This window comes from Ornithodoros turicata, unplaced genomic scaffold, assembly GCF_037126465.1.
Source record: "Ornithodoros turicata isolate Travis unplaced genomic scaffold, ASM3712646v1 Chromosome45, whole genome shotgun sequence".
Classification (NCBI taxonomy): domain Eukaryota; kingdom Metazoa; phylum Arthropoda; class Arachnida; order Ixodida; family Argasidae; genus Ornithodoros; species Ornithodoros turicata.
This window is the reverse complement of record NW_026999376.1, coordinates 1,018,394-1,032,383: the sequence shown is the minus strand read 5'-3', so window position 1 is coordinate 1,032,383 and position 13,990 is coordinate 1,018,394. Positions and strand designations below refer to the sequence as shown.

Below are 13,990 nucleotides of genomic sequence, written 5' to 3'. Positions count from 1 at the left end.
ATTTGTCTCCTGTACTTCGCTTCTTGCACGGATGTGTTCCTTGCTTCTTTCAACTTAAGTGCGTCAGCTATTCCGAGCTCCTTGTCAGCCCTCAGAACTGGTGGTTTGTTAGTGGAAGCATAATGCGGGGAGCAGCCGATTCCCGTGTTGTGGGAACGGTTGCGGTGGCGTGTGGCCGCCTCGAGGCACAGACGCCATCCACCAGGGAAGTCGGGGTAGAGGCCGATGAACTGTTTAATGTCGCGGATGGCACGTTCGGCCAGGCCATTTGCTGCAGGGTGGTACGGCGCCGTGAGCTTGATTTTGATTCCCCTTTCTTGAGCCCATGTTGAAAGACGTCGGCTAGTAAAGGCAGGTCCATTGTCACAGATAATGACTTTTGTGTTCATAAACATTCGCCGCTCTAACATTGCAATAACGCTATTAGCGTCTTCACCACCAGGGCGTGTGGCTACGGTACGTGTGCATTGGTCGATCGCAAGAAGAAATGCCTGCGTTCTTTTTATTCCCTCGGATTTCTTCTTGAGTTCCGCGAAGTCTAGGTGGATAACTTCGAAAGGCACGCGGGAGTGCTCTGGTAACGTCATCCTGTCAACTCGTTGACGGTACTTGATTTTGTAGCGCTGACACCTGTCACATGATCGTACGTACTTCGCAACGTCCTGTTTCATCTTTGGCCACACAAAGCGCTTAGAGATTTTCTTGTATATGCGACAGAAGCCGTCGTGACCTCCAGAATGGGGGCTGTCGTGGTATAATCGAAGGACTTTGTGCCGTAGTGTCTGCGGAACCTCAAATCTTCCATGAACAAACCTCAGTTGTTCCGTTCCCTCCCAAAGGGTTATGTCGTTAAGAGCTGCCACGGTGTTCTGCTCGATTCCCAGTCGGGACAGCGCGTCCGCATCAAGTAGAGTTCTTCCGGGTTTATAGTAGACTTCCATCTCGTAATGTTGGAGCTCGCAGACCCACCTAGCAAGTCGACCTTTTAAGTCTGCGGACGAGATAATATGGGTGATCGGTTGGTGGTCGGTGAATAGGGAAAACTTCCTCCCTTTTAAGAACGTCCGGAAGTACCGGAGGGCTTGAACCACTGCGAATAACTCCTTTTCCGTGGTCGGATAGTTTAGCTCTGTTTCGTTGAAGGGATAAGAATGGTATCCTACCACGCTGAGCTGCTGTGCTCGGTCCTTGGAAACGTTCCGTTGATAGAGCACGGCCCCCGTGCCATAATGGGACGCGTCAGTACAGAGCTCAAAGGGCAGCCGAAAGTCTGGAATAGAGAGCACCGGGTTCGAGGATATGGTCTCTACCATGTCCTGGTAGGCAGCCTCGCACTCTGCTGTCCAAAGAAAGGTGGTACCCTTTTGCAGCAGTACGTTCAGACAACGCGTTCGTTTGGCATAGTCCTGGATAAATGCTCGGAAGTGACCGGCGAGGCCGAGGAACACTCTTAACGAATGCGTGTCAGTCCGTCTTCGTAGCCGACGAATTTTTTCTACGGACTCTTGTTTCGTGCTCTTAGTCTGTCCGTCGAACAGCCTGCCCAGGACAACGACACTGGACTTGAAGAAGTCACTCTTCTTTAGATTGATCGTGAGGTTCGCTTCTCGTAGTAGCTGGAGTACCTGTTGGAGATGCCTGCTGTGCTCATCCATCGATCGAGAATACACTAATATGTCGTCGATATACACATGAACAAATTGTCCGATGTAAGGCTCGAGCACGGACGTCATCAATTTTTGAAACCACGCGGACGAATTCTTCCATCCAAACGGAAGTCTATTATATTGAGTGAGGTTGAGTGATGAATAAATATTCATACAAGTCGAAAGGGGTAACAAAGGCAGTGTAACGCTTGGTTTCTTCCGTCAGAGGCACCTGCCAGAAGCCTTTGCTGAGGTCGAGGGTAGAGAGAACTGTGCTACCACCTGTATCGTTAATGATATCATCGACACGAGGCATAGGGAACGGAAAGATCTCAGTTTGCCTGTTGACGATTCTGTAATCGGTGCACAAGCGAAAGGAGCCGTCTGCCTTGGGCACTATGGTGATAGGGGATGCAAAGGTGGACGTTGATGGGCGAATGATATCAGCAGCTAGCATCTCTTGTAGCTCAGTCTTCAGCCATACTTTCTTTTCACGGCTCATGTTATAGGGTTTGCGACGAACCGGTGCTTCATCGGCGAGCCGGAAAGGTACTTGAAGCGCAGTGGTTGCTCCTGGGCATCCTGAAACGGGGAGGATCTCTGGGAAATAGGTAGCAACGTCCTCCTGTGTGCGTATTGGTGGGACTGGGGTGGTGACCATACATGTGGGTCTCTCATTATCCACGGAGACGGTATCATCCCAGTAAATGTTTAGTCTCAATCTCTTCATGTCAGGGCGGGAGAGTAGGACGTCATACTCGACGTCTTGTATAACCAAAGCGTCCGTTACTATTTCTGCGTCAGAAATGCCTAGCCTCACCCGTGCCCAGTGGTGAAAAAGCTTGCTGCTGCCATCGAACGCTCTCACTTGTACTTCCCTTCCTGATTCGACATTGCGTGGCTGAATCAAACGGCTATTCACAAGGGTTACGGAGGATCCGCTGTCAACTAATGCTCTCGTTCTTACTTTGTTAAGGAAGAGGTCGACATACAATAGTTTGTTGGCGGTGAAAAAGACAGTTTCGCTTGGGGTCCGTGGGCAGAAACTACAACCCTTGTTTATTGTTTTTTTTTGTCCTGGTTATCATGAATCTCAGCAGCGGCGACCGTGCGCTGGAAGGGTGAACGACGATGGTGTGGTGAGGGAATCGCTGGTGGCGGGTCACGCCTGTCCTGCATTGTCGATGTGGAGGCAGGGGTTGCACGGAAACTGGTTTGGACGCTCACATCTTGCAGACAGCTTAACAACTGTTGGGGGTCCTTTGGTCCTCGTATCTGAACCAGCTGGCGTATGTCGTGCGGTATACCATGAAGTACCAGTGCCACCACTGACCTGTCAGGCAAATTGCACTCCGCGCGTTGGAGGAGTCGTAGCTTCTCGAAGAAATAGTCTGTTAGCGAATCACCCCGATATTTGTAGACGAATGCTTCGTTCCACGTATCCACTAAGTTATCGTGGAAAGCCTGTGCGAAGCTATCCCTCCACGACTGCCACGTGTCGTTTTCGTTCCCTTGGAGGCAGAAGTCGTACCATTTGCCTGCAACGCCTGTTAAGAACGGTCCCATGTTCTCGATCTTAGCTGCATCACGGGTCCACCCTTTACGCTGGCAGACTCGTTCATAAAGCTTCAACCACGTCTCCACACTTTGGGAGTGTCCGTCATAGGTGTCCAGCTTGAGGTCTTTGAGACGCCGGCAGCCGTTGTTGCACAGCGAGTCGAGAAGTTCCACGAGTGTCTGCTGCTGCCTGGCCATTTGGATCTGCTGGTCCTTCATGAATTGCAGAATCGTGGCTGGGTCCAGCTGGCCAGGGAGCTCCGGAACCGGGGCTGTTGGCGAAGTGCTCTCCGTCGCGCGTGGTAAGAGGACAAACCGGCGAAAATCATCAGAACATCAACTGCCATGTTCAAAAGAAGTGGAATATGCCTCTGCAATCTGGAACCCATCCCAACATCTCTTAATCGACAAAGTAGAATTTGTACAGAACCGCACGGTTTGTTTCTCGTGATTATCATCCTTTTTCCAGCGTCTCAGCCATTAAAGCCAAACTCTTTCTTACTCCTTTGATTACCAGATGAAAGGTATCAGGCCTGGCATTCTTTCATAAGTTATATTACAGTCACACTCCTCCCCACCCCACTTACTGTCAATCCCCTCACAAGTTACTTCCAAGACTTGATGACTCGCACAAAGTACTTGCTCCACCTACACAAACAAAAAAATTCCTCTACTCTCCGCACCAGCTTATGGTGTCAAACTGGAATGACGTTCCTGCCCACATAGCCTCAGAACAAAATGTATCGTCATTTATTTCCAAGTGCTATGATCCTTTTCAGATCGAATGAATTTCTTTGTGGTGAGTGAACGAATTTTGTTTGCATCATTTTGGTATTTGTCTTTTTTGGATAAAAAACCTCCCGCATTTATGTAAATCCCTTCACAAGGGTCTTTAAGTAAACAAATGAAATTAAGAACTTCGTGATACTTTCATAGTTGGAGCATTTTTAATGCATATTTTAAAACAGTGGCTGCTAAAAATGTGTCAGACACCGTAACAAAGGCTGCCGTCTGTATCAGGTGAATCATGATTTTTCCCAGAAGCCCAATAATGTATAACGCTGCATCACACATGCTATTTTGGAGCAACCTCTGCAGGCATATTATGAAGATATTATCTGAGTGCCACAATAAACTATATGAACCACATTTCATGTTACATCATCTTCGACTAAAACATGCCTATTTGAGTACTTGAGCAGCCCAAGATACAAAGCTTGGATCCTCAAGGTCTACATCCTACTCGAACTGGGTGTGCACTTTGCACACAAAAGGAAAATTGAGAATGAAAAAATGGCTAGGGGAAGCACGCGAACTGGGGTTTTACATCATGCATGGAAGATTGAGGTTTTCGATAGTCAACTTGTGTAGTGAGCACTTCTGGAGGACTGAGAGCAGGAACCGAGGTCACACACAAGGTAACCTGCATAACAGTCTGATTTACTTCCACATAACGATCATTAAAATACTTGAGGTGCTTAAACAATACTATTTGGGTGCTATAAGACAGTAAGAGTTCGAACAACACTTACGACATATTGACTGAATGGGTGGACAAAAGGATGCGTCAGAACAGGATTGGATTTGTGTCTGTGGTGGAATTGAGAGCCCAATGTAATTCTTACCAGGCGGAGCAGGCTGATGAGATGGTGCTTTGTGTCAGAGGTCAGCACAGTGGTTTATCCAGAATCCCAAGCATGGAGGAGTGTTGAAAAAAGTTCGGGGGGAGGGGGGTCATTATTATAGTTGCATCATTACCGACATGTGTCGACAGCTGAAATTGCAAGGGCACCCCTTGTAGGGGGTACTTCCACCTAGTATCTTGGGTATTTAAAGCATGTAGTAGTTACGATGGGAATGGCTTTGCGTATCCTGTTCACCGCGCGGACTGGTATAACGATTCTCTTGTTTTTTTCAAGACTGTGCAACATCCATCTCGCGAACTGTTGGTATGTAGTGTACGTATCTATTTCCTGTATGAGACACGCAAGCTTTGAACAAAGCTAAAGCTAGCAGGACGCCGAGTATTAATTCAGCTGCACTCTTTCTGAATAAGTAACGAACAATAACGAAAAGTTCAGAAAAACTATTTTGTATTGAGACCAACCAGCATGATTGTGCACGAGACACGTACGCTTCTTACTTGTGAATATGAGCGCTAGGTTCGTGCTGCCCTCGAAGTTCTAAATATGCTACTTTAAGAGCAGCTCCTTGCAACATAAGCACTCGACTTCTTTCGGCATTATTATGCAATGAACCACTCCGGCCCCTTTACACGGCGCCGTCAAACATGAAATTTACACAAACTGTTCATGTGCTTCATCGTGATGGATGCTGAAAGCTCATCTAACAGTCTGCCGTTGGAACTTCCTCTTCATGCTGAAGCCGATTCGCGGCTCAACATTTCAAAAGCAAGGCCTCCAAACTCTGCTGCACGTAGCAGGTGCCTCTCAGCTGCTGAAAGGTAGCTGAAAAGCTGACTTGTCGACTCCGCTGTGCTTCCGCGTCCATATTGAAAAAGCACCCAGCAATACGGAAGTTGCGGACACCACCCGAACTTCCGGTGTGGACTTTCCACCAATAAACGTCGCGGGCGTTTGACATCATACACATGGGAAAACCACTGCATGATAGCTAGAGTTTTGCGCTGATCGCACGAGTTGAGGGCAGAAATCGAAACCGCTTTTCGGCTCCTTGTTTGGAATAGTTGGCGGCTCCGCAGAGACGAAACGTTTCAGTTGTATCTTGGAGGCACCATGTAGGTTCGTTATCCATACAAACAAAGACATTGACCAGGTTCTGGTCAGAGACCCTTTAAGAAAAAAAAAAGAAGGAAAGGCTAGCCAGGCAAAGAGCCAGCTTGCTATTCAAAAAAAATGGGAAAAACGAAAAAGAGAAGGAAGGAAAGATGAAGGAAAAAACGGGGAAAACGATAAAGACAAGGTTTACACTCAAAGGCCATGGCTGACACGCGAAGCTTAGCATCTTAAACGCCGCATAAACAAAATTAGACGGCGATGGAAACTAACCCTGGTTTCAGGTTTGACGAAGGCACTGAAGGAGGAAATGAGGAAATTAAGTGAGACTAAAATGAAATATTATAGCTACGTCTTTGTTGCGTACTCCCAGAAAATTGGCCATATGACTACTCAAAGTATCGAGCAAAAGAGGAACAAAATGACGCACAGCAGAGAACAGATTATATAGAAGATGTGGGAAACTCCTAATAGATCTATCACCGTTGTCGCACAACTTAAACTCCCGAATTATTATTAGTATGACATTACTTTAAAGCAGCACTTGTATCTCTATTTCTTATTATGCCACTGTGGGAGGTAAATATGAAGAAGTCTTCTGCGGGTAGATTGGCAAAGGAAAAAAGTGGATATGCTAGTCCAAAAAGTATCGGGACTGATTACTTCAGGACGCGATATTGTGGTCTTCTGGGCAAGACAATATTCCGAATGATTTTCTTAGAAGGTACGCCGAGCAAGCTGCGCAATTCCTCAAAATTATTTTCCAGATATCGCTGGACGAAGGGACTGTCCCGAACGAATGGAAATGCGCTCGTATAAAACCGATACGTAAGGCAGGAGTCCCGACATTGGTTTCGAATTGTCTCTTCTTTCCAGCTTTTGTGGATTGCTAAAGCACGTCTTTTCCAAACAATCAACATCATGATCAAGTAACAGCATTCCTTGCAGCATATCTTTCGTGGGGGCTACTCCACTGTCATGGTCCTGTTTGATTTCATCCACGACTTTGCATTTGCTTTATATAATAACCTACAAATTGAAATATTGGTTTTGCATCTCTCCAAGGCATTTGACCGTGTACGTACCCTATAGAAAGCTGACACATAATACCAAGATCATGGATTGGCTTCGGGACTGATTCCCTGTCTGGTCGAACCCCATACACCTGGGGTATACGACAGGAGTCAGTCTTGAGACTTTTGCTGTTTCTTGTCTATATGCACGATATGTTAAGTAACATTAATTGTAAAGCATGTTTATTCGCTGATGACTGCGTAACATATCGCGCGATATATTCCGAAAAACATAGGGATGTCTGAACGTGCGTCCTCAATATGCCAATCGTTCTCTCTCTCTTTTTCTTTCTTTTTTTTTCTGTGTGCTTTGCTTATGGCTCGCCTTATATTACGCACCTTTGCAAAGCAGTTTAGAACACATCAACGAGTGGTGTTACAAATTGCAAATCAATTTGAACACCGACAAAACTGTGTCTATGCTGTTATATGTAGAACAAAGGCTTTGCCAACATCATAGTACACTTGCAAGCGAGCTTAGTACAAATATATTGGGGTTGCCGTCCCGTGCGATTTTAGATGGAATTTTCACGTGCGCTTAATAGGCATCAGAGTCAAGAGAAAGCCTCTTCTATCTCAGAGGAACACTTCAGTATGCTACTGCTTAGGTCAGACTACCGGTATATAGAACACTCGTGTTACCGATCGTCACGTTCGCGAAGGTAACTTGGGACCCCTTTTCTGCGTATCTTTTGCGGGTTTCTTTCGAATTGTCGCCACTATACGAGTGTATTATGTGTATATATTATATAATTAATGTACGTTCCCTACTCCTTCCCAGGTTCCTTCTGGGACCAGTATTCTGAAATAAATGTATAAATCGTTATATTTTCGTGTCGTCCCCTTTATCTTCCGGATTCCTTCCCTCTACTGACTGCTCATATGCAGACTGAAATCAGCAATTCTATCACTTCCGTTGGTTAGCTGCAGTTCACGTATATCTCACGCTTATAGCCCACCACCGATTTAAATATTTCTATCAAAATCCCCCGTCACCGGACCTCGCAACCTGGAAGGTAAAGGTCTGTAGAGGCTATGAAAGAGACGAGTGAGCTCTACGATGTATGATGGTTTAATGACAGGGAATGGCGATGCAGTCGAAAACCAAACGTCGCGCCGCGGGGCAGGTGCGCAGGAGGTATTGATGGTGATGACTCGTGTGCTGAAGATGCGGTGATCGCCACATGGCTCTCCCCTCCCGGAGAGGAGAATGGCGCGACGCTTGCTGGACGAGGCAGGACACCAGCGTACGTGGCGGAGGGATCTCGTCGCGCTGGGAGACTGGGGGGCTGAAACGGTGTCGGCTGAACGAACTTCTACCGAAGGAGACGTGCAAGGGTCCAGCAAGCTTAATCGCTTCATCGTCGTTACGGTCGTTACAAGCTAACGAGTGGCGGGAAATTCAAAAAGGTGGGCAGGTGACACATTGTGCGTGACGTGTACCACGGCCTTCACGTATCGCGTGAAGCGCGCCGTGCACGCGTTCTATCACGTGCCCACCTTTTTAAATTTCCCGCCCGCTTTTTTTGAATTTCCCGCCACTCGTTAGCTTGTAACGACCGTTACGACAATGAAGCGATTAAGCCCCCTGGTAGGCTGGCTTGAGGCGGTCGACCGCAACTGAGTCCGGACCTCGGGGAAGGAGCAGGCGGAAGTGCTTCGGCGACCGCGACAGGACCTCGTGCGGCCCGCTGTACGGAGGCTGGAGCGGTGGTCGCACGGCGTCCAGGCGCAGAAACACGTGCGTAGCCGTGTCAAGGCCGGGTGGTCTAAAAGTCAGGCGTGAAGACTGGATCCCGGTTGGAGTGGCCTGGAGGTCTTGGAAGGTGGACCGCAGGCGTGCGATGTAGGACGAATAGTCTGGTACAGCGTCAGCGGGGACTGGGGTAAAAAAGGAACCGGGCAAGCGCAGCATGGTGCCAAGGGCGAACTCGGCAGGGCAGCATCGCAGATCCTGTTTAACGGCCGAACGCAGGCCCAGAAGAACCAGCGGGAGACGATCAGGCCAGGAAAGCGGGCTGCCAGTGGCGCACAGGGCGGTCTTGTGTTGCCGGTGGAAGCGCAAGACCAGGCCATTCGCTGCCGGATGGTAGGCGGTGGTACGGTAGTATCGGGTCCCGAGGAGGCAGCAGAGCTCACGGAAGAGATGAGATTCAAATTGTCTGCCGCGGTCGGTTGTTACGGTGGACGGTACGCCGAAACGGGACATCCAGCCGGCGACAAAAGCGGCGGCGACAGTCTCTGCTGTTATCTCAGGTATGGGAATGGCTTCAGGCCACCACGTGCACCTGTCTATACAGGTCAAGAGGTAGCGGTGACCACGGACTTGCGGCAAGGGGCCCACGATATCCATGTGGACGTGGTCAAATCTGGCGTCTGGAACGAGGAAACTGGCAGGTGGGGTGGATGTGTGGCGGTGGACTTTAGCGCGCTGGCAGGACAGAGAGGAACGGACCCAGGTCGCAACGTTGCGGCTCATTGATGGCCAGATGTACTGGGCTTGCACGAGCTTGCGCGACGCACGGATCCCAGGGTGCGCCAGACCGTGCAGGGCAAGAAAGACTGCGCGGCGCAGGGATGGAGGAACGTAGGGTCGCGCGGAACCGGTTGACATGTCCCCCCAAGGGGAGTAGCAGATGATGGAAATTCAACAGGCTCCCATCGGAGGTTGCTGGCAGTAGCAGTTCTGAGGGTGCGCAAGGTGCTGTCGGTGGCCTGGGCAGCGGCGAGGGCCTCGAAGTCGACTTGTGAATGCTGGGGAGGCGCTGTGAGCGGCGCGACGAACGGCCGGGAGAGAGCGTCAGCCGCAACGTTGTGGTGGCCTGAAATATGCCTCACGTCATCCGTGAACTCCAAGATGAAAGCCATATGGCGAGCTTCACGGGGAGAGTGGTTGGCCGTAGGAGCGCGTATCGCAAACGTGAGGGGCTTGTGGTCCGTATATAATGAGAATGAGCGGCCCTCTAGAAAATGCTGATAGTGCCGCACAGCGGCGTACGCGGCGAGGAACTCATGGCCGAAGGTACTGTAGCGGCGCTCAGCGGGTGACAGCTTGCGAGAAAAAAAAAAAAAAAAACGAAAGGCTACCGAACACCGCCTTGCCACTGCTGCAACAGTGCGCCGAGAGCTTGGCTGGAGACGTCAACGAGCAGGGCCGTTTCAGCATGGGGCTGAGGGTGGTGGAGGAGGGCGGTGTTCGCGAGATGAGTCTTGACAGAGTCGAACGCTTCCCGAGCTGCTGGGGTCCACTCGAGAGGTAAACCAAGCGATCTCTTCTGGTGGGTGGGCGAGAGGAGTGCGTGGAGCGGGGCCAATAGGGTGGCGCAATGGGGCACAAAACGGCGGAAGAAGTTGACAAGCCTCTGGAACTTCCGCAGGCCTCGTTGGGTGTCGGGCAAAGGGTAGTCGGTGATAGCCTGCACTTTGTCGGGAAGCGGGTGGATGCCGTCGGGCGTGATGGTATGCCCGAGGAAAGTGATGGAAGTAACTCCAAACTCGCACTTGTTGAGGTTAATGACCACGCCGTACTCCTGCAACCGGGCGAATAGTCGCCGGAGGTGCTCGTGATGTTCGGCCTCGGTTTTGGTGGCGACTAGAATGTCGTCTAGGTAGGCGAACGCGAAGTCCAGACCACGCAGAACTTGGTCGATGAACCGTTGAAACGTTTGCGCGGCATTGCGGAGACCGAACGGCATACGGACGTATTCGAAAAGGCCAAATGGCGTCGTAATGGCCGTCTTCGGGATGTCTGGTGGATGGACAGGTATCGGGTGCTACGCTTTCACCAAGTCGACCTTCGAGAAGAAACGAGCACCGTGAAGATGGGCCGTAAAATTCTGAATATGAGGCAGGGGGTAACGGTCGGGTAAGGTGGCGAGGTTTAAGGCCCTATAATCGCCACAGGGGCGCCAATCACCGGGTGTAGACTTCGGGACCATATGGAGAGCAGATGCCCAAGGACTTGACGAGGGGCGGATGATACCGAGCTGCAGCATATGGTCAAATTCGTGCTTTGCGATGCGGAGGCGTTCAGGAGCAAGGCGTCGAGGGCGAGCGTTCACGTGAGGGCCGCGGGTCACGATGTGGTGAGTGACGGCATGCTTGGGTGGACAGTCGGAATGAGTCGGCCTCGTGATTGATTCAAACTCCCGGAGCAGGTTGGCGTACACGGGGGAATCGGGTAGTCTGAGGGTGGGCGAAACGGCGGCGACGGATGATGGAATACCCCAGACGTGTAGGGAAGTGGTATTGTCTATCAAACATGAGCGACGCATGTCCACCATCAGGTCGAAGTGCGTAAGAAAGTCGGCCCCTAGCATAGCGTAAGGAAGCTCCGCCACGGCGAAAATCCATCGGAAGGCGCGACGCAGCCCAAGGTTCAACGTGGCAGATCTATGGCCGTAGGTGGCAATCTTGGACTTGTTGACCGCCTGAAGGGTATAGTCGGCTCTACAGTGCCTCTTCTCAGCGGGGTAGGGGGGAAGGATGCTGACTGCGGCTCCAGTGTCGACCAGGAATCGACAACCGGAGGTGCGGTCGGTGACGAAAAAGAGGCGGCTGCTACTTCCCCCAGCCGTGTCAGCCGCTACTGTGTGGGGGTGTCGTTTCCCGACACCAGGAACAAGGGGGCTGGCAGTTGCGGGCCGAGTCACCCAAGGTGTGATGATACCAGCAGAACGCTGGCGAAGGCGAGCGGGGGCGTCTCCGGGATGGGGTGCGGCGCCGACGAAAAGCGTTGCGGCGGGGACCTCGGGGAGGTTGGACGGCGGCCACACGTTCCGCCAAAACGGCAACAGTGCTCTGGAGTTGGTGGAGAGAGGCCGTTAGCATGGCGATAGTGGGATCGGCAGAAGATGCGGCGGTGGTCGGGGAAAGATTCGCAACAGCGCCCGGTACCGTGTGACCTGCGAGGTCCAAAATGCGATCTGCCGTCTTCGCTTGGTCGTCGAGGGAGGCATGCTCGGTCGAGGCGAGGATCATTCGAATGTTGTGAGGCAGTCGCTGCAGGAAAAGCTCGTGGAGAAGGGTGTCTTCAGCGGTGGGGTTACAAGCGAGCTCACGCATCCGGAGTAAGAGCTGAGTGGGGCGGCGGTCGCCAAGCTCTTCTGATGTAAGGAGATGCCGAATGCGGTTTTCCGAGGACAGAGCCGTGCGTCGAATGAGCTCGTCGCGTAAGGTATCGTGTGGGTGCTCAGCGTGAGGCCAAATGATGAGATCGCGGACCTCTGCCGCGGCCTCGGCCGGCAGGTGGGCGAGAATGTACCCGAACTTGGAGAGCTGCGAAGTGATGCGACGGCCGGCGAAAAGAACTTCAACCTGGGCGAACCATAGCTGCGGGTCGGAGACCGAAAATGGCGGGGGGCGCAGCGGGGAGAGGGATGCTTCGACCGCTGGAGCGGGGGTTGCCGCCGGTGGAGCGGGGTGGTCACCGGTGCAGGCCATGGCGTTGACGGCAGGAGAGAGAACGGCGCAGGTGGTGAAGGTAGAACGTCTCGGGTCACCAGCTGTAGAGGCTATGAAAGAGACGAGTGAGCTCTACGATGTATGATGGTTTAATGACAGGGAATGGCGATGCAGTCGAGAACGAAACCTCGCGCCGCGGGGCAGGTGCGCAGGAGGTATTGATGGTGATGACTCATGTGCTGAAGATGCTGTGATCGCTACAGGTCGCTCAGATGAAGGGAACGATGAGCACATATCACGAATATCACTACCCAAAGGCAGAACCGGCTGCTCGAACACGTCTTTATCATTATCAAAGTACACGTGACCCAGACCCGAGGGCTGATAGGGACGCGCCGACGCTTGTCAGCACTGATATCTGGGTGTGCCATTCGTTTGCTCATGCAGTGACACTCAAGGGGCATTTTGCATGCAGAGCAAAGAAAAGGCACGCTCATGGGTTAACGGCAGGTGTGTAATCACGTGACGAGTAGCACTGAAATGAGCAGCGAGAGGCGATTAGATCGCATAGCGCCGAGATACGCTTCGCGCCATCTGTCGGCAGGAACATCGGCGGGTACATATGACAACCGCCGAACGGCTCACCAGTCCTTCTAGCCCACCATATCGCTCCATTAGCTCCACATTTCAGGGTGGGGGCATGTGCGTTTTGCACGACGTAGCTTTTGGCAACTCGCCTGTCATGTAATCAAGTTTAGTTACAGGAAATCAAGTTTGTTACGAGACGTAACACGGATCATCCATCATGTTTCCTCAGGCGGCAGCGACACTTCGGCGGCACAGTCTGATGCCCGCACCACCCGCACGAACTCCGTCCCCAAATCTGTCCAACCAAACCTGGACTAACTAAACTGCGGTACGCTTACCTAACATAATTTACACCTAGTATAAGATGATATAGCGCGTATAGCTTTCACAGGATGGCAACATCCAGATTCGTTAAACCTAGCATGGCAGTGTTATGGTGTTGTTCAAATGCATATAAAAAACACACAATTCATACATTTTTACATCAGGCATATGACATCCTTTCAATTGTACGCAGTCTTTATACCGTTCAAACGTTTCACTAATTCTTAAAACCCATTGCTCCCGACACTGATAAGTAATGGTTAGCCCAGCTTAGACACTTACGGCATTGTTCTTCCCCTTGGAACCACTTCAACGTGCATTTTTGAACGATGTCTTCTGTTTCTCTTGCGTGGGTAAACAGAACACACGATCACAGAACAGACACACACACACACACACAAAACAGGCACGCACAACGGATCTGCTCTTCGTTCTCTTCGAAGTTCGAAGGTTTCGAATTTGCCTACAGACACGCACAAAGGAGCGGGCGGCGGAGGATTCAATCATCGTCACATCATCATTCATCAATTCATCGTCACACGCCGGTAGCAGATTACTCGTAGAATAATGGTTTCTGGCATATCATAGACTATGAACCGGCGCGTGATGTCCTCTGGTGGTGGTGGCGGTGGTGGTGGTGAAA

General features: G+C 51.0%; 1 protein-coding gene across 1 annotated transcript in view; it reads right to left on the bottom strand.

Annotated features, from left to right (window-relative positions):
• The window catches only part of LOC135374168 (neprilysin-21-like), a 36,006-nt gene extending 22,241 nt beyond the window's left edge, over positions 1 to 13,765 (bottom strand). The window contains exon 1 of the mRNA XM_064607181.1: positions 13,630 to 13,765. Within this exon, the coding sequence (XP_064463251.1) occupies positions 13,630 to 13,667 (38 nt within the window). The 5' untranslated portion in view covers positions 13,668 to 13,765. The remainder of the gene's footprint in view (positions 1 to 13,629) is intronic.
• Positions 13,766 to 13,990: the final 225 nt, after the last annotated feature.